General features: G+C 45.4%; 1 protein-coding gene across 1 annotated transcript; it reads right to left on the bottom strand.

Moving 5' to 3' along the window:
- Positions 1-305: 305 nt before the first annotated feature.
- PEMT (phosphatidylethanolamine N-methyltransferase) lies at positions 306-20,262 on the bottom strand. The gene is made up of 3 exons (XM_075332699.1): positions 20,200-20,262; positions 19,122-19,237; positions 306-609 (listed from the first exon to the last, which is right to left on the bottom strand). The coding sequence occupies exons 1-3, from the start codon at positions 20,260-20,262 to the stop codon at positions 306-308; spliced, it is 483 nt and encodes a 160-aa protein (XP_075188814.1).
- Between the last annotated feature and the right edge of the window lie 3,469 nt (positions 20,263-23,731).

Consider the following 23,731-nt stretch of genomic DNA (forward strand, 5'->3'; position numbering starts at 1 on the left):
ATTGTGCGGTGTGGAGCTCGCGCCCGGCCGATGACGCAGGTATGCAGAGCAGAGGAGCTGCGGACTGTATACATAGCGGGCGGCTGCTCAGGAGAGGCTGTCAGTCACTGAGCGCGGCCGCTCTGCGGGGGGGACGAGGGGCCGCTCATCCGGGGCTAATGTCCGGGACACGACACTGTGAAATGTGCCCGACCCCGTGCCAAATCGCATTCAGCCGCAATGGAGTCAAAACCTAAAAGCTGCTACGAGATTACTACCTTTAGATTATTTTTCAAGAAGCAGAATTGCTAAAATTAAATAAATCCTCATTTCTTTAAGACGTCAGAGCCCCCCCTCCTCCATCTGTGATATACGTGTGCATGGACACCACATGGGGCTTCCTCCGCTGGGCAGCCGTCAATATCAGATACAAAGTCTACTGTCACAAACAAGAGCGGATTTTTAGAGAAATGGAGAAAATTACCGAGATAGGTTCCAACAAATCCCAGCGCCAAGAAGCTGGTGATAACGAGCGCGCCGCCAGACGCCACCAGCGCCACTCCAACATAATAGAATTCGGGCCTCTCCAGGATCCACGAGTGCGGCTGGCTGGAAATCGCTGCTGTGAAGCTGCAAATAGATCACAGACACTTGTCAGAAAACAATGAGCAGCCCCCCTGTCCCCCCAAATTCAGACTACTACCCCCAGCTAGGGGTAAAAATAAAGGAGAACCAGGCACGAATATGTCTATTATTATTAAAGGTCAGCTTAAGATAAGGTGGCACCACATGGAGGATAATAAGAGCTTAGAGAAAGGAAAGCCCCGCCCCTGATTAGTTAATGCCCCGCCCATGAGCAGCCAGAATTCCATGCAACAGGCTCTTCCCAGCATGAACAATCTAGTCTTTACCCTGGGCACATAAGTTAGGCCCCTTTCACACATCAGTCTTTTGCCATCAGTCACAATCCGTTGGCCTGATGGCTCAACGGATCCGTTGCAGATTGTGGAAAAACTGATGCGATGGATGAGAGAGAGAAAGAAAGAGAAAGCGAGAGAGGGAGAAAGAGAGAGAAAGAGAAAGAGAAAGAAGTAGAGCAAGAAAGAGAGAGAAAGAACAAGAAAGAGAGAGAAAGGGAGAGAAAGGGAGAGAAAGGGAGAGAAAGGGAGAGAAAGGGAGAGAAAGGGAGAGAAAGGGATAGAAAGGGAGAGAAAGGGAGAGAAAGGGAGAGAAAGAACAAGAAAGAGAGAGAAAGAACAAGAAAGAGAGAGAGAAAGAGAGAAAGCGAGAAAGAAAGAAAGAAAGAAAGAAAGAGAGAAAGGGAGAGAAAGGGAGAGAAAGGGAGAGAAAGAACAAGAAAGAGAGAGAAAGAACAAGAAAGAGAGAGAGAAAGAGAGAAAGCGAGAAAGAAAGAAAGAAAGAAAGAAAGAGAGAGAGAAAGGGAGAGAAAGGGAGAGAAAGGGAGAGAAAGGGAGAGAAAGAAGTAGAGCAAGAAAAAGAGAGAAAGATCAAGAAAGAGAGAGAAAGCGAGAAAGAAAGAAAGAAAGAGAAAGAGAGAAAAGGAGAGAGAAAGGGATAAAGAAAGAGAGAAAGAAAGAGAGAGAGAGAGAGAAAGGGAGAGAAAGAGAGAGAGAAAGGGAGAAAGAAAGAAAGAAAGAGAAAGAAAGAGAAAGCGAGAGAGAAAGAAAGAAAAAGAAAGAAAGAAAGAAAGAAAGCGAGAGAGAAAGAGAAAGCGAGAGAGAAAGAAAGAAAGAAAGAAAGAAAGCGAGAGAGAAAGAGAGTGAAAGGGAGAAAGAAAGAAAGAAAGACAGAAAGAAAGAAAAAGAGAGAAAGAGGAGAGAGAAAGATCAGCCAAACAGTGATTTTACACCCCATCTGAGTATGCTCAGTAAAAAAAAACAAAAACGAATCAGTCGTCGGATTCACTCATTTGACGGATTATGACGAATCCTGCGCCCATAGGCTTCAATTCTACCAAATGACGGATGGCGATGGACAGGGAAAGGGACCAAGACAGAGACAGGGGCCGGGACCGAGACAGGGGCCGGGACGCGAGACAGGGGCCGGGACGCGAGACAGGGGCCGGGACGCGAGACAGGGGCCGGGACGCGAGACAGGGAAAGGGAAGCGAGACAGGGAAAGGGAAGCGAGACAGGGAAAGGGAAGCGAGACAGGGAAAGGGAAGCGAGACAGGGAAAGGGAAGCGAGACAGGGAAAGGGAAGCGAGACAGGGAAAGGGAAGCGAGACAGGGAAAGGGAAGCGAGACAGGGAAAGGGAAGCGAGACAGGGAAAGGGAAGCGAGACAGGGAAAGGGAAGCGAGACAGGGAAAGGGAAGCGAGACAGGGAAAGGGAAGCGAGACAGGGAAAGGGAAGCGAGACAGGGAAAGGGAAGCGAGACAGGGAAAGGGAAGCGAGACAGGGAAAGGGAAGCGAGACAGGGAAAGGGAAGCGAGACAGGGAAAGGGAAGCGAGACAGGGAAAGGGAAGCGAGACAGGGAAAGGGAAAGGGACCGAGACAGAGACAGTGAAAGGGACCGAGACAGTGAAAGGGACCGAGACAGTGAAAGGGACCGAGACAGTGAAAGGGACCGAGACAGTGAAAGGGACCGAAACAGTGAAAGGGACCGAGACAGTGAAAGGGACCGAGACAGTGAAAGGGACCGAGACAGTGAAAGGGACCGAGACAGTGAAAGGGACCAAGACAGGGAAAGGGACCGAGACAGGGAAAGGGACCGAGACAGTGAAAGGGACCAAGACAGGGAAAGGGACCGAGACAGTGAAAGGGACCAAGACAGGGAAAGGGACCAAGACAGGGAAAGGGACCAAGACAGGGAAAGGGATCAAGACAGAGACAGGGACCAGGACCAAGACAGAGACAGGGACCAAGACACCAAGACAGGGTCCGGGACCGAGACAGTGAAAGGGACCGAGACAGTGAAAGGGACCGAGACAGTGAAAGGGACCGAGACAGTGAAAGGGACCGAGACAGTGAAAGGGACCAAGACAGGGAAAGGGACCGAGACAGGGAAAGGGACCGAGACAGGGAAAGGGACCGAGACAGGGAAAGGGACCGAGACAGTGAAAGGGACCAAGACAGGGAAAGGGACCGAGACAGTGAAAGGGACCAAGACAGGGAAAGGGACCAAGACAGGGAAAGGGACCAAGACAGGGAAAGGGATCAAGACAGAGACAGGGACCAGGACCAAGACACCAAGACAGGGACCAAGACACCAAGACAGGGTCCGGGACCGAGACAGGGAAAGGGACCGAGGCCAGGGAAAGGGACCGAGACAGTGAAAGGGACCGAGACAGTGAAAGGGACCGAGATAGTGAAAGGGACCGAGACAGTGAAAGGGACCGAGACAGTGAAAAGGGACCGAGACAGTGAAAAGGGACCGAGACAGTGAAAAGGGACCGAGACAGGGAAAGGGACCGAAACAGAGACAAGGAAAGAGACTGTTACTATCGCGGGTAACGCTGGGTACGATTGTGTATATTATATATATATTTTATATATATATATATATATATATATATATATATATATATATATATATATTATATATATATATATATACACATACATACATACATACATACACACGCACACACATACATACATACGTACATATATATATATATATATATATATATATATATATATATATATATATATATATATATTATACACACACACACACAAAGACGATGGGGCCCGACGTAGGATGGACTAAACGTTGCTGATCCCGGAAATTAAACATTACAGTTTCTCTACTCAAATGAACATTCGCATCCTTATTAGACCCTGTGTGAGCGATGACCACTGCAAGGGAAGACCGGAGCGGCGTGACGACCCCTCCACCTGCAAATTAGGAGTGGAGAGTTTCCGATCACACATAATGGTTGTGTACATTGTAGATCTGCAACGTCGGCAAACAAAACATTAGGCCCCGTGTGACCTGGGAGCAGGGGACGAGGTGGAGCATGGACATAGACCGTGAGCAAAACGTAGTCAGGCTTTTTTCTTTGGTGGGGGTGGGTGGGGGGGGGTTTTCCATGGTCATTTTGGTATCTTGTAAAGGTTAAATAGGTCACAACCACTGAAATCGGCCAAATAAATGTCCGCAAAAGATTTTCAGAAACCATAAGCAGCCCACTTTCTGAAATGAAAAAAAAAAATGTAATCAAAAGAGCTTGCACTCTAACACATCTGTGGCTTTAAATCATGAGTGAAAGGGTTATTAGAGTGCTGCTCCGCACCATGCTTTTAGCTCTGCAGACACAACACACCTCGCGGGTCTGTTATCGGACATATTGCTGCACATTGTCATAACCTGCGCTGTTTGCTTTCTGCATGAAGGAACTTCACATCCAGAGGGACGGGGACGACTCTGGATCTACGGGGGGGGGGGGGGGGTGCCATCTGCTGTATGGGGGGGCCGCGACATGTGACCCAAGTGACAATACATGCTGCCAGGTTACTACTGAACGCCGCGTGCAGCTCCCATATTAAGCCCCTACTACAAGGGAAAAGGTTCTCTATTAATGGACTTGTAGCTGCTGCATAGAAATGGCCATTTAAAGGCGCAGCACCCTCAGAGGAGCCAGTAATGATTTAGCAGTTTTAAAGCATCTCATAACCAGGTCTAATACTGGAATCGCATTCAGAGCTGAATTCTCAATTCAGCCATAAATCACCAGGCCCAATGCCGAGCCATACATCACCAAGTACAATACCGAGCCATTCATCACCAAGCACAATGCCGAGCCGTACATCACCAAGCACAATGCCGAGCCATACATCAAGCACAATGCCGAGCCGTACCTCACCAAGCACAATGCCGAGCCGTACATCACCAAGCACAATGCCGAGCCGTACATCACCAAGCACAATGCCGAGCCGTACATCACCAAGCACAATGCCGAGCCGTACATCACCAAGTACAATGCCTAGCTATTCATCACCAAGCACAATGCCGAGCCATACATCACCAAGCACAATGCCGAGCCATACATCACCAAGCACAATGCCGAGCCATACATCACCAAGCACAATGCCGAGCCATACATCACCAAGCACAATGCCGAGCCATACATCACCAAGCACAATGCCGAGCCATACATCACCAAGCACACTGCCGAGCCGTACATCACCAAGCACAATGCCGAGCCGTACATCACCAAGCACAATGCCGAGCCATACATCACCAAGCACAATGCCGAGCCATACATCACCAAGCACAATGCCGAGCCGTACATCACCAAGCACAATGCCTAGCCGTACATCACCAAGCACAATGCCGAGCCGTACATCACCAAGCACAATGCCGAGCCATACATCACCAAGCACAATGCCGAGCCATACATCACCAAGCTCAATGCCGAGCCATACATCACCAAGCACAATGCCGAGCCGTACATCACCAAGCACAATGCCGAGCCGTACATCACCAAGCACAATGCCGAGCCATACATCACCAAGCACAATGCCGAGCCATACATCACCAAGCACAATGCCGAGCCGTACATCACCAAGCACAATGCCGAGCCGTACATCACCAAGCACAATGCCGAGCCGTACATCACCAAGCACAATGCCGAGCCATACATCACCAAGCTCAATGCCGAGCCATACATCACCAAGCACAATGCCGAGCCGTACATCACCAAGCACAATGCCGAGCCGTACATCACCAAGCACAATGCCGAGCCATACATCACCAAGCACAATGCCGAGCCATACATCACCAAGCACAATGCCGAGCCGTACATCACCAAGCACAATGCCTAGCTATTCATCACCAAGCACAATGCCGAGCCGTACATCACCCAGCACAATGCCGAGCCGTACATCACCAAGCACAATGCTGAGCCATACATCACCAAGTACAATACCGAGCCGTACCTCACCAAGCACAATGCCGAGCCGTACATCACCAAGCACAATGCCGAGCCGTACATCACCAAGCACAATGCCGAGCCGTACATCACCAAGCACAATGCCGAGCCATACATCACCAAGCACAATGCCGAGCCATACATCACCAAGCACAATGCCGAGCCGTACATCACCAAGCACAATGCCGATCCATACATCACTAAGCACAATGCCGAGCCATACATCACCAAGCACAATGCCGAGCCGTACATCACCAAGCACAATGCTGAGTCATACATCACCAAGCACAGTGCCGAGTGTCAGATGGACCGTGTTCTGTGCAGTGATGGATCGCACCGCTCTATTTGCATCTGATGGACAAATTTGGGTTTGGTAAATGGAGAATGTTAACTTCGACTGCATTGGGCTTGCTGTGCAGTTTGGTTGGAGAGGGGTAATGCTATTGGCTGTTATCAGGGGGTCGACCTTAGCCCCTACGTTCCAGTGATGTAGGATTTATAGGTGGTATGGGGAGGGAGTACATACTTTTCTCCATACTATGTACATGTTAGGACAAACACAGAGAAGGCAGATATTGACCTGCGGATATATAATTACACCCGCCATGTCGGACGCATTTCTTACCGTCCGCGCTCTTCCCATCTGTTGATTTTCGGAGCGGAGTTACATAAGAGGATCTGGGTGTGATCCCTTTGGTTTCTCGCTCCACCCTGATAGGATCTGGGCTCTTTGATGTTGGGTCTTGGGTTACGGTTTGGGTCCCGGCGTTACATAACATGAGCGGCTGATATGTGGCGCTTCACAAAAGCCGTTACTGTCCTCAAATGTACAAATCTCGGTAATCTCATCTGTCCACAGGATATAATAACACTCGGATGACACACAACTTTTTATAGCTGCAAAACTAAAGGATGTTCCTAAGAGTATAACTCCTGCCTTGCAGAAAAACAAAGCAACAAAAGTAAAAAAATTGTATATTATATTATATATATATATATATTATATAGATAAAATATATTTTTTTTACATTGACGGCCGTATGATGTGTTTTTTTCTTTCTTCAATACAATTACGGCATTCTTTTTATTCTTTTCTGAGCTCTAACAAAATTTAATATTTTTCTAAATTAAAAAAGATAAATAATTTAAAAAAAATAAAAAAAATATTTATTTTTTAAATAATTTTTTTAAATTAAAAAAATAAATTAAAAAAATAAAATATATAAATTTATATAGTTAGAGCTCAGAAAATAATAAAAAGAATGCCGTAATTGTATTGAAGAAAAAAAAAAAACACGTCATATGGCCGTCAATGTAAAAAAAAATAAAGTTATGGTGTTTGTAAAAAGGAAAAATGAAAGAAAAAAAAAAGTGGAAAAATAGTCTTGAAGGAGTTAAAAACATTTGCTTCTTTGCTATTACCAGTGAAACTTCAAATGAAAGTTACATAGTTACGAGGTCACATGACTGACTGAAGGGAGGAGCTAACTGCTCCAAAGGAAGACAGCATCATTTTGAAAGCTGCCATGTATAAAAATGAAGAAAAAGCCCTAAAATTGCTCAAATTCACTACGAAATCAGTAAAGGAAACTATTTACAAAAATATTTGTCTTCTTATATAGAGTAAAACAGCAAAATATTGTATAAAAAAGTGGAAAAACACTTTAAGGCCCCCTTCACATGTCAGTGTTTCCAGTACATGTGGCACCAGCTTCTTGGGGTTTTTTTTCACAGATACCACACACACCCATCTATGGTGATCTTTACATATCAGTGTTTTCAATAAGACCATGTGTCCATGTGAATCAGAGGAACACACAGGATCAGGTCTACTTTTTTTTCCGGGCAGCAAAGAATACACAGATTCATAAAAGTCAATGGGTTTATGAAAATTTTTCTTACAGCTTTTTAGGTGTTAAGGATGTGAAAAGATAAATAAATGGATAGATTTTTGATAACCAGTAAAAGGTAAAAGCAGAAAGCTGGGGGCTGATATAATCCGGCTGGGATGGCCCATGGGTATTTGGCCCCTGCCAACCTAAACATAGAAGCCCGCAGCTGCCCCCCAGAAGTGGTGGATTTGTTTTTTTCTTTTAACGGCCTTCAACTCGATTTCGAGTTAAGGAGACTTGATGAAATCTTTGTAAGAAGTTTGATCTCGTGCCTAGTTAGGTCCACCAGAGTCTCCTCGCAATCATCTTGATAATATCAAGCCATCGGGTAACTGGTCTTCCTCTTCACCTTGTTCTTTCTATTCTTCTAACTATGGTATCCTTCTCCAGTGATTGGTCTCTCACGTGATCCTTGCTTCGAGTGACAAATCTGGCTCAATTTGTTCAAAAATTGATGTTTGTTCTTCTTGCCATCCATGGTATTGATTACATCTTTCTCCAGCACCACACTTCAAAAGGCGTTGCTTGTTCTTCTGTCTTGTTTCTTTATCGTCCAGGTTTCACATCCATATGTAACTACAGAGAAAACCCAGAATATGTACACGCTGAGACCAGACTATGTACACATCGAGACCAGACTATGTACGCATCGAGACCAGACTATGTACGAGCCCGTATCTTCATCACCAGTGAAATGTTCCTCCATTTGAGGACCTTGTCCAGTGACTTCATTGTTGATTTGCCCATACCTATTCTCAGATTGACTTCCGGTGTCGTCGCTTCATCTCCAGTGATCATTGATTCCAGTAGGTCGAAGTCCTTTACAACTTTCGTTTCGCCGCTGTCCATCTCAAGTGTGCTCTAGTTGTAGCGGGCACTCCTCGCTCTACTTTGAGCCATACCGTGTCACCGTGTTCTGTTAGGACTGTTGCTTCTTGGTCATTGTAAAGGTTCCTGATGAGGTTGATCAGACGGTTCAGCGAACAAATATCCTTCATGGTATCCCAAAGTTTCTGGTGGTCAACACAGTCCAAAGATCTGTTGTAGTCGATTCTTTCCATTATCCACCTAATGTTACCTATTACATCTCTTGTTCCTCGGCCTTTCCCGAATCCTGCTTGTTCCTCTTGCTTTTTGTCACAGTAAGCCTGGAGTCATCTTTGTAGGATCTTCAGTAGTATTTTGCTGGCATGAAGTTTGAGCGCAATAGTCCGATAGTTTCACAGTCGGAAGCATCTCTCTTCTTCGAAAAAGGAATAAACACTTATCTTGTCCAGTCCTTGGCCCACTTACCAGTTGTCCATATCTGGTGACACCGGCGTGTGATGACGTCAACTGTGGCTTCAGAAGACTTTATTAGCTCTCTTGGAATATTGTCCCATATAGATGCTTTGTTATTTGCCAGAAGCTTTAGCGCAGCAACAACTTCCTTTCCAGTCTCAGTTTCTTCCCGTATCACCGAGTCATTCTTGTAGAGATGCTCCTTGTATTCTTTCCATCTTTCCTTGATCTGTTCCGACTCCATTCGTTTGTTCCCGTTGGCGTCTTTCAATGTTCCCATTCTTGGTTGGAACTTTTGTCGTATCGCTTTGATCCTTTGGTGCCTTCCTGGTTTTTCCCTTCAGTTGTTCGTTTTCTATCACTGTAGATATCTTTTGATGATAAAATTCTTTGTTTGCTCGAATGTCTCGCTTTAGTCTTTTACTGATGTTGTCTGCGTCCTGCTTGATACCTTTTCCATTAGATGAGCCAATTCTGGCCCTTCGCCTCGGCTCTTCCAAATTGCCCTGCCGAGTTTCGCAATCGGGGGTAATGGTGTTTGGGTTTATGTCAGCTGTGAATTGTCTTTTACTGATGTTGTCTGCATCCTGCTTGCTACAATTTCCATCAGATGAGCCAATTCTGGCCCTTCGCCTCAACTCTTCCCGATTGCCCTGGTGAGTTTGGCATATGGGGTAATGGTTTTTGTGGTTGGTGTCAGCTGTGAATGGTCCAAAAATAAAGACATCAAGCCCTGGGGCTCATAATGGGGAGGTGTCTATCAGACACCCCCATTACTAACTCAGTAATCAAAAAAAGTCACACACACAAAAATTCTTTATTTCAATAGACTAACCCTAACACTTTCCTTCCCCTCGTTCACCATTTTATTAAAAAAACAAAAAAAGCAGGTGCGCATTAGTCCAGGCAGCCCGCCCCAGTCCAGGCAGCCCGCCCCAGTCCAGGCAGCCCGCCCCAGTCCAGGCAGCCCGCCCCAGTCCAGGCAGAGCGCCCCAGTCCACAGATGAAAGCCTGCAAAAAGACAAACATAAAAATGCAAAGAAATAAACAAGACACTTACCCCCCTGTCACGGGGACTGTCTCTGATATCACACAATCAACAGAGCGAGAGAAGATTCAACAATCCAAAGAAATTTGTTCCAAGCAAATCAGAAAGTCCATAAAATAATCCACCACACCGAGGGTAAAGTGGTCCAGTAATGGGATCAATGTCCTGGGGATCAGTCACAATCCCCCAGCAGTCCGTTTCCAGGGAAATTGGGGTTTCTCAACGGCTCTCTGGGGTGCTGCCTGTAGCTGCAGCTTCTCCCCCAGAGGATGAATCTTCCTGCTTGTCTCTTGCCCTTTCCAGCCAGACTCAATAATCTCCCAGATAAGCAGAGAGTTTAGGTGAATCCTGGGCCCCCCTCCCCCAGATATAGAGACAAAAGCCCGGCAAGCGGTGATTACCCTGCAAACAGGACAATGCACACAGAATGGACAGAGCACCATGCCTAAAATACGAACCTACACAAAAATTATACACAACCCCTCATATTCCACCATCACACCCCTAGTTCACCATTTAATTAAAAAAAACAAAAAAAAAACAAACCAGCAGGTCCAACATAGTCTCAGTGATCCCGGCGAACAAAGTCTATGAAGCCTCATTCACACACTCCATAGACTTGACTGACAGGCACTTCCAGGTCACACGGAGCTGCGCAAGGACCATCAGTAACATTACCACTAGTGATAAGCGAGCAATACCATGCTCGGGTGCTCGTTTACAGAGTATAATGGTAGTCAACGGGGAACCCAACCATTTTCCCGGAAGATTACAATGGCTTTTTGCGGCATTCACTGCCGGATTTCCTCTTTTTGCGGGGCACCGCGCTCTGGTTCCGCTTTAATAAAGCCAATTGCTTTAATTTCAATTAGAAACTTTATAAAGTTATCGGAAGGAAGATAAACAGAGATTGCGGCGGCTTCTCATCTGCTCGGCCGTATACAGTATACTGTTTATACCGCTAATTAATCACAGCAGCAGAAACATTATAAAGGACAGACACGCTTTTATCCGAGCGGGGAGATAATTCACTGCCGGCAGCAACAGGGGACGGCTGGAAAACAAACACCGGAGAAACAGATTAACAACCAGCCATCATTACCATCCGACCACGAGAACGGACGACGTAGAAAACAACAAGGACCTGCTGCCCAGAACATGCCAACACTAGAAACGGGCACAAGAGATACACGGGTGATATTCATACAGCCACATACATCTTATATACAACATGGGTGCAGTCACTGTGTACATACATTACTGATCCGGAGTTACCTCCTGTATTATACTCCAGAGCTGCACTCACTATTCTGCTGGTGCAGTCACTGTGTACATACATTACATTACTGATCCTGAGTTACCTCCTGTATTATACTCCAGAGCTGCACTCACTATTCTGCTGGTGCAGTCACTGTGTACATACATTACATTACTGATCCTGAGTTACCTCCTGTATTATACTCCAGAGCTGCGCTCACTATTCTGCTGGAGCAGTCACTGTGTACATACATTACATTACTGATCCGGAGTTACCTCCTGTATTATACTCCAGAGCTGCACTCACTATTCTGCTAGTGCAGTCACTGTGTACATACATTACATTACTGATCCGGAGTTACCTCCTGTATTATACTCCAGAGCTGCACTCACTATTCTGCTGGAGCAGTCACTGTGTACATACATTACATTACTGATCCGGAGTTACCTCCTGTATTATACTCCAGAGCTGCACTCACTATTCTGCTGGTGCAGTCACTGTGTACATACATTACTGATCCTGAGTTACCTCCTGTATTATACTCCAGAGCTGCACTCACTATTCTGCTGGTGCAGTCACTGTGTATATACATTACATTACTGATCCTGAGTTACATCCTGTATTATACTCCAGAGCTGCATTCACTATTCTGCTGGTGCAGTCACTATGTACATACATTACATTACTGATCCTGAGTTACCTCCTGTATTATACTCCAGAGCTGCACTCACTATTCTGCTGGTGGACTCAATGTATACATACATTACATTACTGTTAATGAGTTACGTCCTGTATTATACTCCAGAGCTGCGCTCACTATTCTGCTGGATGTTACTGGAAATGATGACTCAGTAGCTGATCTTGTACCACATGAGATATATAACTACTTCCATACTCCACATTACTATACAGAGCCTGATGTAGAAATAACACTTTGCGAATCACAAAAATATCTGTGCACACGAGGCAGAAGGAAGGAAAATTGGGAGATTTCAGCTCTGAAGTCTGCATTACACTATTAAAAGACAGAATGTAAATTTCAAGAGGAGCCCAAATCCTGATGTTTTCTGCAGGATTCCCTTTGTAGAGTGCAAGCTCTTGGGCTCCTCCTTTGCTGCGGATCACTCGGTGTAGGTAACCTCCGATCAGCTGCGCTCAGCACCATCTGCTTCTTGGCACCGATCTGCCCGGCACGGACGATTCTCCGCAGGATCTATTTCCGCGAGGGTCAGATACGACAGCCGAGCCGTGTACAACTGAGCTCAGAAACATGACCGCACAAACAGCCGGCATCTGCCCAGAAACCCCGCGCTCCTGCATCGACCGGAATTAAATTCTCATTTAACCTATATTATATTATATTATATTATATTAATATATATATATATATATATATATATATATATATATATATATATTATATATATATTATATATATATATGTATATATATAAAATGTATATATATATCAAAAATGTATAATATATATATATATATATATATATATATATATACACACACATTTTTTATATATATATATATATATATATATATATATATATATATATATTATACATATACACACATACATACATTATATATATATATATATATATATAAAATTTTATATATACATATTTTTTTATATATATATATAAAAAATGTATATATATATATATATATATATATATATATATATATATATATATATATATATATATAATTTTATATATACATTTTTTATATATATATATATATATATATATATATATATATATATATATAGATATATATATATATATATATATATATATAAAAAATGTATATATATATATATTTTATATATACATGTTTTATATATATATATATATATATATATATATATATATATATATATATATATATATGTATATATATACTAGAAGGTGGCCCGATTCTACGCATCGGGTATTCTAGAATTTACGTATTGTGTAGTTCATGTATGATTTTTGTTATATATATAGATATATATATATATGTTGTTGTGTGTAGTTACCAAGTGTTTGTGTAGGGCGCTGTACATGTTCTGAGTGTCGCGGGGGGTGAGAGCGGTGTTGTATGTGTGTTGCGTGTGTTGCGTTGTTTGTGGAGCGCTGTGTGTCTGTAGCGTTGTGTGTGTGTGTGTGTTGTGCGGTTTGTGTGGGTGTGGTGTGTTTTGGGGGGAGGTATGTTTTGAGCAATGTGTGTGTTGTGCAGTATGTGCGTATATTTGTGTGTGCAGCGTTGTCTGTGTGTGTGGGTGTCTGTGTAGGGCGTTGTTTGTGATTCCTAGTGTGTGTGTGTTGTGCAGTGCGCGTGTGTGTTTGTGTTGGGGGGAGGTGTGCACCTCCCATCGTGCTCCATCCCCCATGCTGCGCACCCCCCATCGTGCTGCATCCCCCATGCTGCGCACTCCCAAACGTGCTCCATCCGCCATGCTGCGCACTCCCAAACGTGGTCCATCCGCCATGCTGCGCACTCCCAAACGTGCTCCATCCGCCATACTGCGCACTCCCCATCGTGCTGCATCCCCCATGCTGCGCACTCCCAAACGTGCTCCATCCGCCATGCTGCGCACTCCCCATCGTGCTCTATCCGCCATGCTGCACACTCCCAAACGTGCTCCATCCGCCATGCTGCGCACTCCCAAACGTGCTCCATCCGCCATGCTGCGCACCCCCTATCATGCTCCATCCGCCATGCTGCGCACTCCCAAACGTGCTCCACCCGCCATGCTGCGCACTCCCAAACGTGCTCCACCCGCCATGCTGCGCACTCCCAAACGTGCTCCATCCGCCATGCTGCGCACTCCCAAACGTGCTCCATCCGCCATGCTGCGCACTCCCAAACGTGCTCCATCCGCCATACTGCGCACTCCCAAACGTGCTCCATCCGCCATACTGCGCACTCCCAAACGTGCTCCATCCGCCATGCTGCGCACTCCCAAACGTGCTCCATCCGCCATGCTGCGCACTCCCAAACGTGCTCCATCCGCCATGCTGCGCACTCCCAAACGTGCTCCATCCGCCATGCTGCGCACTCCCAAACGTGCTCCATCCGCCATGCTGCGCACTCCCAAACGTGCTCCATCCGCCATACTGCGCACTCCCAAACGTGCTCCATCCACCATACTGCGCACTCCCCATCGTGCACCATCCGGCATGCTGCGCACTCCCAAACGTGCTCCATCCGTCATGCTGCGCACTCCCAAACGTGCTCCATCCGCCATGCTGCGCACTCCCAAACGTGCTCCATCCGCCATGCTGCGCACCCCCCATCATGCTCCATCCGCTTGGGAGTGCGCAGCATGCCGGATGGTGCACGATGGGGAGTGCGCAGTATGGCGGATGGAGCACGTTTGGGAGTGCGCAGTATGGCGGATGGAGCACGTTTGGGAGTGCGCAGCATGGCGGATGGACCACGTTTGGGAGTGCGCAGCATGGCGGATGGACCACGTTTGGGAGTGTGCAGCATGGCGGATAGAGCACGATGGGGAGTGCGCAGTATGGCGGATGGAGCACGTTTGGGAGTGCGCAGCATGGCGGATGGACCACGTTTGGGAGTGTGCAGCATGGCGGATAGAGCACGATGGGGAGTGCGCAGCATGGCGGATGGAACACGTTTGGGAGTGCGCAGCATGGGACATGCAGCACGATGGGGAGTGCGCAGTATGGCGGATGGAGCACGTTTGCTCAGCCTCTCTCCTTCCAGCCTCCCTCAGGATCAGCCTCCCCCTCCCAGCCTTCCCCAAGATCAGCCTCTCTGCTCCCAGCCTCCTCCAGCACGCCGTGCTCCTCTGCCGACACTCACCCACACCCGATCGCATCCACTCACACACACAACCGATCGCATCCACTCACACACACCCGATCGCATACACTCACACACACCCGATCGCATACACTCACACACACCCGATCGCATACACTCACACACACCCGATCGCATACACTCACACACACCCGATCGCATACACTCACACACACAGACACTGACGATATTGCACATACGCGCTGATACTCACAACATCCGGGGATATCACATGCTTCTGGCCATGTGATCCTCCGTCAGGTCCTGGAAGCTCACAGCACAATATCGCCGCCGAGAAGCAAGCGATATCCCAGGATGTTGTGAGTATTTGGATGCGATGTGATGTGTGAGGTGTGTGCGAGTGTGATCTGATTTGTGTGTGTGTGTGCTGTTATGTGTATGTGTGTGTGTGTGTGTGTGTGTGTGCTGTTATGTGTGTGTATGTTCCGCAGCTGCAGGACCTTGATGTGTGGATGCGATGTGATATGTGTGTGAGGTGTGTGTGAGAGTGAGTGTGAGCCGGTGTACACTGTTAACTATGATACACATCGCGTAACCAAGGGACCTTAGTTACCCGATGTGTATAATGGTTACCAGCTTTCACGGCCTCCGTTAAGATCCCAGCATCGCAAGGTTATGTCTGGCGCTGCCGGGATCCTGACGGAGCCGGTGTAGAAGCAAGCGATATCCCAGCATGTTGTGATGTGTGAGGTGTGTGTGAGAGTGAGTGTGATCTGATGTGTGTGTACTCACCTGGGAATCGGAGCCCCGTGTCAGTTGGGCCAGAGCGAGCGTGCATTGCGTGAGGGGGGCGGGGCCTGCAGAGAGCCGGGGCGAGAGGCCAATCCGTGGGGGGGGCGGGGCCATGGCGAGCCCAGCGGCCAATCAGCTTTGTGTCACCGTAAGGACACAATTTCGGAGCATGACAGACAGACAGACAGACAGACAGACTAAGGCAATTATATATATAGATATATATATATATATATATATATATATATATATATCTGTCTATATATATCTATATATAATCATTTTGTGTTCACAGCTTCCATGCAGGCCAATGTATTTCCAATGTAACTGACAAACTTCGTGCAAGAAATCCCAACGTGACAACTAATAATATGCACCAATACCGTTACCAGGTATCCAGCGAGGTGCAAAACAGATATCACCCAAAAATACCAAAACAAGAAGCATCACTGCAGATGTCACATCCCCCCAGCACCTCCCGCGTTATATAACTGGGACTGGACCCTCGCCAGCCGGAGCAAGGAGAAGATTCAGAAGATTAGAAGCCGGAAGTTTAAACACGAAAGTACAACGGGCACAAAATACAGAGAAGAGCAACCACCAACAGTGCCAAAGAGTGACAGGGGAAAACAACCAGGAGGTGCAGAATATAATCTACAGATTTGTAATACTGCCCCCTATGTACAGGAATATAACTACTATAATACTGCCCCCTATGTACAAGAATATAACTACTATAATACTGCCCCTATGTACAAGAATATAACTACTATAATACTGCCCCTATGTACAAGAATATAACTACTATAATACTGCCCCCTATGTACAAGAATATAACTACTATAATACTGCCCCTATGTACAGGAATAAAACTACTATAATACTGCCCCTATGTACAAGAATATAACTACTATAATACTGCCCCTATGTACAAGAATATAACTACTATAATACTGCCCCTATGTACAAGAATATAACTACTATAATACTGCCCCCTATGTACAAGAATATAACTACTATAATACTGCCCCTATGTACAGGAATATAACTACTATAATACTGCCCCTATGTACAAGAATATAACTACTATAATACTGCTCCTATATACAAGAATATAACTACTATAATACTGCCCCTATGTACAAGAATATAACTACTATAATACTGCCCCTATGTACAAGAATATAACTACTATAATACTGCCCCTATGTACAAGAATATAACTACTATAATACTGCCCCCTATGTACAAGAATATAACTACTATAATACTGCCCCTATGTACAGGAATATAACTACTATAATACTGCCCCTATGTACAAGAATATAACTACTATAATACTGCTCCTATATACAAGAATATAACTACTATAATACTGCCCCTATGTACAAGAATATAACTACTATAATACTGCCCCTATGTACAAGAATATAACTACTATAATACTGCCCCTATGTACAAGAATATAACTACTATAATACTGCCCCTATGTACAAGAATATAACTACTATAATACTGCCCCTATGTACAGGAATATAACTACTATAATACTGCCCCCTATGTACAAGAATATAACTACTATAATACTGCTCCTATGTACAGGAATATAACTACTATAATACTGCCCCCTATATACAAGAATATAACTACTATAATACTGCCCCTATGTACAAGAATATAACTACTATAATACTGCCCCTATGTACAAGAATATAACTACTATAATACTGCTCCTATGTACAAGAATATAACTACTATAATACTGCCCCCTATGTACAGGAATATAACTACTATAATACTGCCCCCTATGTACAAGAATATAACTACTATAATACTGCCCCTATGTGCAAGAATATAACTACTATAATACTGCTCCTATGTACAAGAATATAACTACTATAATACTGCCCCCTATGTACAGGAATATAACTACTATAATACTGCCCCCTATGTACAAGAATATAACTACTATAATACTGCCCCTATGTACAAGAATATAACTACTATAATACTGCCCCTATGTACAAGAATATAACTACTATAATACTGCCCCCTATGTACAGGAATATAACTACTATAATACTGCCCCCTATGTACAGGAATATAACTACTATAATACTGCCCCCTATGTACAGGAATATAACTACTATAATACTGCCCCTATGTACAAGAATATAACTACTATAATACTGCCCCTATGTACAAGAATATAACTACTATAATACTGCCCCTATGTACAAGAATATAACTACTATAATACTGCCCCCTATGTACAAGAATATAACTACTATAATACTGCCCCTATGTACAAGAATATAACTACTATAATACTGCCCCTATGTACAAGAATATAACTACTATAATACTGCCCCTATGTACAAGAATATAACTACTATAATACTGCGCCTATGTACAAGAATATAACTACTATAATACTGCTCCTATGTACAAGAATATAACTACTATAATACTGCCCCCTATGTACAGGAATATAACTACTATAATACTGCCCCCTATGTACAAGAATATAACTACTATAATACTGCCCCTATGTACAAGAATATAACTACTATAATACTGCCCCCTATGTACAGGAATATAACTACTATAATACTGCCCCCTATGTACAGGAATATAACTACTATAATACTGCCCCTATGTACAAGAATATAACTACTATAATACTGCCCCTATGTACAAGAATATAACTACTATAATACTGCCCCTATGTACAAAAATATAACTACTATAATACTGCCCCCTATATACAAGAATATAACTACTATAATACTGCCCCCTATGTACAGGAATATAACTACTATAATACTGCCCCTATGTACAAGAATATAACTACTATAATACTGCCCCTATGTACAAGAATATAACTACTATAATACTGCCCCTATGTACAAGAATATAACTACTATAATACTGCCCCTATGTACAAGAATATAACTACTATAATACTGCCCCATATGTACAAGAATATAACTACTATAATACTGCCCCCTATGTACAGGAATATAACAACTATAATACTGCCCCCTATGTACAGGAATATAACTACTATAATACTGCCCCCTATATGAAAATCCCACTTTAACCCATAGAACAATTAAAAAAAAAAAATTTGATAAAAACGTTAGGAGTTAACCTGTACAAGTTCCTCTCCATTCACTTACCAGTGGCTCCTGAAGATGGCCAGAAGTATAATAAGAGCTCCCAAGATGTAACATGCGATGTACGGGGATCCAAAAAACCTGGAGAGCGCTTGTGTGTGGTATTCCCATCTTGCCACCTGTAGGGATAACAGCCAATGTGTTAATGTAGCCCCCCAAAAAAAGCAGAACTGCATGGAAGGGCTAATAAGCTATGGCAGAAGACTAGTAAAGAAGTTGCAGAAAACCCCTTTGAAAGGGAATCTGCCAAATATCATCCCTAGTTTGCATTCTGAAATTGGTCTTGACATACAAAAAAAAATAAATAAAGCTATAAAACTGGTAAGCATAACCTGCTAAGTGTCAAAGGGGCGGTGCCTTACCTGCTAAGAGTCAAGGGGGTGGTGCCTTACATGCTAAGTGTCAAGGGGGTGGTGCATTACCTGCTAAGAGTCAAGGGGCGGTGCATTACCTGCTAAGAGTCAAGTGGGCGGTGCATTACCTGCTAAGAGTCAAGGGGGCGGTGCATTACATGCTAAGAGTCAAGGGGGTGGTGCCTTACCTGCTAAGAGTCAAGGGGGTGGTGCCTTACCTGCTAAGAGTCAAGGGGGCGGTGCAATACCTGCTAAGCGTCAGGGGGGCGGTGCCTTCTGGAGTCATGCAGGGAGAAGGTGCAGCCTCGTTCAGTATATTTCGCTTCATTGCGCATGTGCCAGATACCGCATTGTACGGTCACGCCTTCACGACTCTGAACCGTCCCCCTGACTCTAAAAAGGTAGCGCCAAGACCCCGTTTAGAGATTGACATTTTTTTTGGAAGAATATTATCTGGTACCTCGGTCATTGTAAGCCAATCCCAGCAGAATCTGGCGCATGCGCAGTAGATCTATACTTACTGTCCTTGATTTAATCTCTGCTGGTTGCTTATGGTTTATAATTAGGGATGGGTGGTCCCGGACTGTAAAAGTCCGGATCCGCACGGTTTCAAAGGTGCCGGGCCCAAAATTCCAGGTGTTTGATCCGGATCCAGGACTCGAGGAATTAAAAAAAAAAATAAAGAAAAAGTAAAGAAAATAAGAATGAAGCGAGCGCTTTATACTTACCGAAGCTTCCTCGCGGCTGTACACTGCTCCCGGGGCCTCGCCTTCACTTCCTGGACCGCTCATTATTGCTCATCCATATGCACTGCTTCCCCCGCCCATTGACAGTCCTGGCCTCTGTGATTGGTTGCAGTCAGATGTGCCCCCAGCCTGTGTGACAGCGTCTGCTGGCAACCAATGACAGGCGCTGTCTGCAAGTCAGAATCATGATTCATGAAAGAGGAGGGTCAGGATGAGCAGAGGAGGACACATCATCGCGGGCTCAGCTCATCCTGAGCCTCCTGATTGATGAATCATGAAGCAGCAGGCTCAGGATGAGCAGAGGAGGACACATCATCGCGGGCGCAGAGATCTGCTCATCCCTCTCCCCTCCATCTACGGGGGGGCTTACCCCCAGACCCCCGCTTCTATTATAAACAACCCCATGCCCACGTGGACTTACGTCCCCCCCATCACGTGACAAATCACGTCATACCTGGAAGGAGCCCGTACATTCTAGCATCTACCTTTATTTTTAGTGCACGATCTAGACGCACGCAGCTCCAAAAGTGAATGTGCGACCTGGAAGCAGCGGCCGCCATGACACGGAGCTTCGGTGAGTACACCGCTTGCGCTCCTCTCCCCCTATCACATCTGTGCCAACATTTTTAATCACCGGATTCTGGATATAATTCTATGGGTACCAGATTCCAGACTGGAACCGGATTTTTTTTTAAAAAAATAAATAAAATTGCAGGGACCCACCGGTCCCGGTTATCTGTGAGTCTGCCCGGCTCTATTTATAATACAAGGACTACATGACTGAGCCAAGGAGGCGGTACCGGACTCCAACAAGAAGGTAGCACATGCTACATTATACCTTTGTCTTGCTGCCCCCCCCCCCACAACGGTATTCTCAGTTTCCCTTGAAGTCATGCTATTACAAACCAGCACCCTTAGCATCCAGCATATGTGCAGTTAAAACCTAGGCCTGGAGTCTGTGCTTTACTGCGCATGCGCCAGATGCTGCGGAGACAGGCCTGTAATGCAGGATAACAATAGCCGGCTCCTGCAGCATCCAGTCCCTACCCGGTAAAATAAGGTGCACTGGCCTTTGCTTCATCTGCACAATGCGCATGCGCCAGATGCTGAAACACTGGTTTGTAAAGCCAAGACTGAATGACTCTAGAAGAGATCAGGGCCACCATTTTAGCTTTATGGTTTTAAGTTGGCACTGTGTGGCGGTATTATATGAGCACTGGTCGAGATTTATCTTAACTGGCATATCTTGGCTGGCCTTTACCTACACATTGCGCATGCGCCAGATGCTGATGGCACTGGTTTGTAAAGCCAAGACTGGAGAAGAGATCAGGGCCACAATTTTGACTTTATGTAATGGTGTGCTAGAGGCGGTATAAAGTTGGTAGTGTGTGGTGGTATTATATGAGCCCTGGCCGAGATTTATCCTTTAACTACACAGTGCGCATGCGCCAAATGATGATGGCACTGGTTTGTAAAGCCAAGACTCAAGGAGAGATCAGGGCCACAATTTCGGCTTTATGTAACATGGCTAAAGGTAGTATTAAGTTGGCACTGTGTGGCGGTATTATATAAGCACTGGTCAAGATTTATCCTTTAAAACTACACACTGCGCATGCGCCAGATGCTGATGGCACTGGTTTGTAAAGCCAAGACTGAAGAAGAGATCAGGGCCACAATTTTGGCTTTATGTAATGGTGTGCTAGAGACAGTATTAAGTTACCACTGTGTGGCGGTATTATGTGAGCACTGGTCGAGATTTATCCTTTATCTACACACTGCGCATGTGCCAGATGCTGATGACACTGATTTGTAAATCCAAGACTGAAGAAGAGATCAGGGCCACAATCTTGGCTTTATGGAACATGGCTAAAGGTAGTATTAAGTTGGCACTGTGTGGCAGTATTATATGAGCCCTGGTCGAGATTTATCCTTAATCTACACACTGCGCATGCGCCAAATGATGATGGCACTGGTTTGTAAAGCCAAGACTGGAGAAGAGATCAGGGCCACAATTTTGGCTTTATGTAATGGTGTGCTAGAGGCGGTATTAAGTTACCACTGTGTGGCGGTATTATGTGACTACTGGTCGAGATTTATCCTTTATCTACACACTGCGCATGCGCCAGATGCTGTCCATATTTGGAGGAAATGAAAGCCCTTTTGACTCTTTCCCCATACACATCGGAGACCATTGTTCGCTTGGATCCATTGGCCTCGTGTGACTCCCGTCGCGTGACAGCCGGTGGCCGGGCATTGCCCGGGGCAGCGTCCCTGTGTTATGATGCGGCGGTATCTCTGCTGCCAGGCTTCTCGTCTCCGCTTTGATTCTCGCTGTGTACACAGAGAGGAGATTGCCCTATTTTCGATGTGTCAAACGAAGGCATTTCCCTGGATACAACTTGTGTTTATTAGCTCAACTTTGGGTATCCAAGCAGATGCCCCGGGGCCTATTGGGGAGGCCGGGCGCCGGCTGCGTCACTCCCGAGTTCCTCTGCACCATCGCATACAAATGGGCACAATGCGGCTAATCAGTGGCTAATCAGCTCATTTACCTGAAACAGGACAATGGACATTTACTGTAAAAAATAAAGAAAAATACAAACCCCATGAAAGCAAACAATCCGGGAAGGAGATAGGTGCCCGTCACGGGCAAAGGGGCCGCCGCGCTGTGCCGATAGGAGATATCGCTCCTCGCACAATAAAGGGAGCGTTATAGATGCCGGGAAGAGACACAGATCTATAATGGGGGCTGCGCAGACCTGGCACACGACAGGGGGGCACAGGGAAACACGGGAAGTCCCCATCGGTGACCGCAGGATGCAAAAAGGAGAAGTTCTGCAACTTTGCGTATCACTTATTCGCCATTTTCAAAAGCTTCGTGCCTTCAGGTTTGTTACACTTGTATCCAGTCTGTTGATACATTGTACATTGGTCACGTGGGTCTCAGGGTCCCGCGGGCGGCCGGGCGGACCCTCCCCGTCTTCTCGTACAGGTGTCAGGGCAGATATTCCTAGAATTCTATCCTATGTGATAGAAAAGACCCCATAACACAGGTGAAATGCAGCCGTTCCCATAAAGCCCCTGGCCATAAACCGGAATCTTATGGGGCCATAAACACGGGCCCCTTACTATTTTGCAAAGGCCCGCTAACATCTCCTCCTCCATTTGTTTTAACCTTTTCAGGACCAAGTCCCTTGTATCATCCACACTCGCCCTGAGCGCCTTTATCTAGTCCTACAGTCCCCCCGAAGTGAATTTATTTATTTTTTTGGTAGCAAAAATCAATTTTGCAATAAAATTTCATTAAAAATGATACACTGTTTGACTCCTATTGCCTCTTGTCTTGCACTTTGTATTGCTGGCTACAGAAGGAGTTAACTGAGAATCTGTCAGTGAGCTCCGGGAGGAATTCTAACAGCGTCTTTCTTATTCTGAGCACTTTGTGGTCTCTAAGAGAAGAAGAGAAGAGCAAAAGAAGTTATAAACGCGCCTGTCAGAACGAGCTCGCTGATGG

This window comes from Anomaloglossus baeobatrachus, unplaced genomic scaffold (assembly GCF_048569485.1).
Source record: "Anomaloglossus baeobatrachus isolate aAnoBae1 unplaced genomic scaffold, aAnoBae1.hap1 Scaffold_4385, whole genome shotgun sequence".
Classification (NCBI taxonomy): domain Eukaryota; kingdom Metazoa; phylum Chordata; class Amphibia; order Anura; family Aromobatidae; genus Anomaloglossus; species Anomaloglossus baeobatrachus.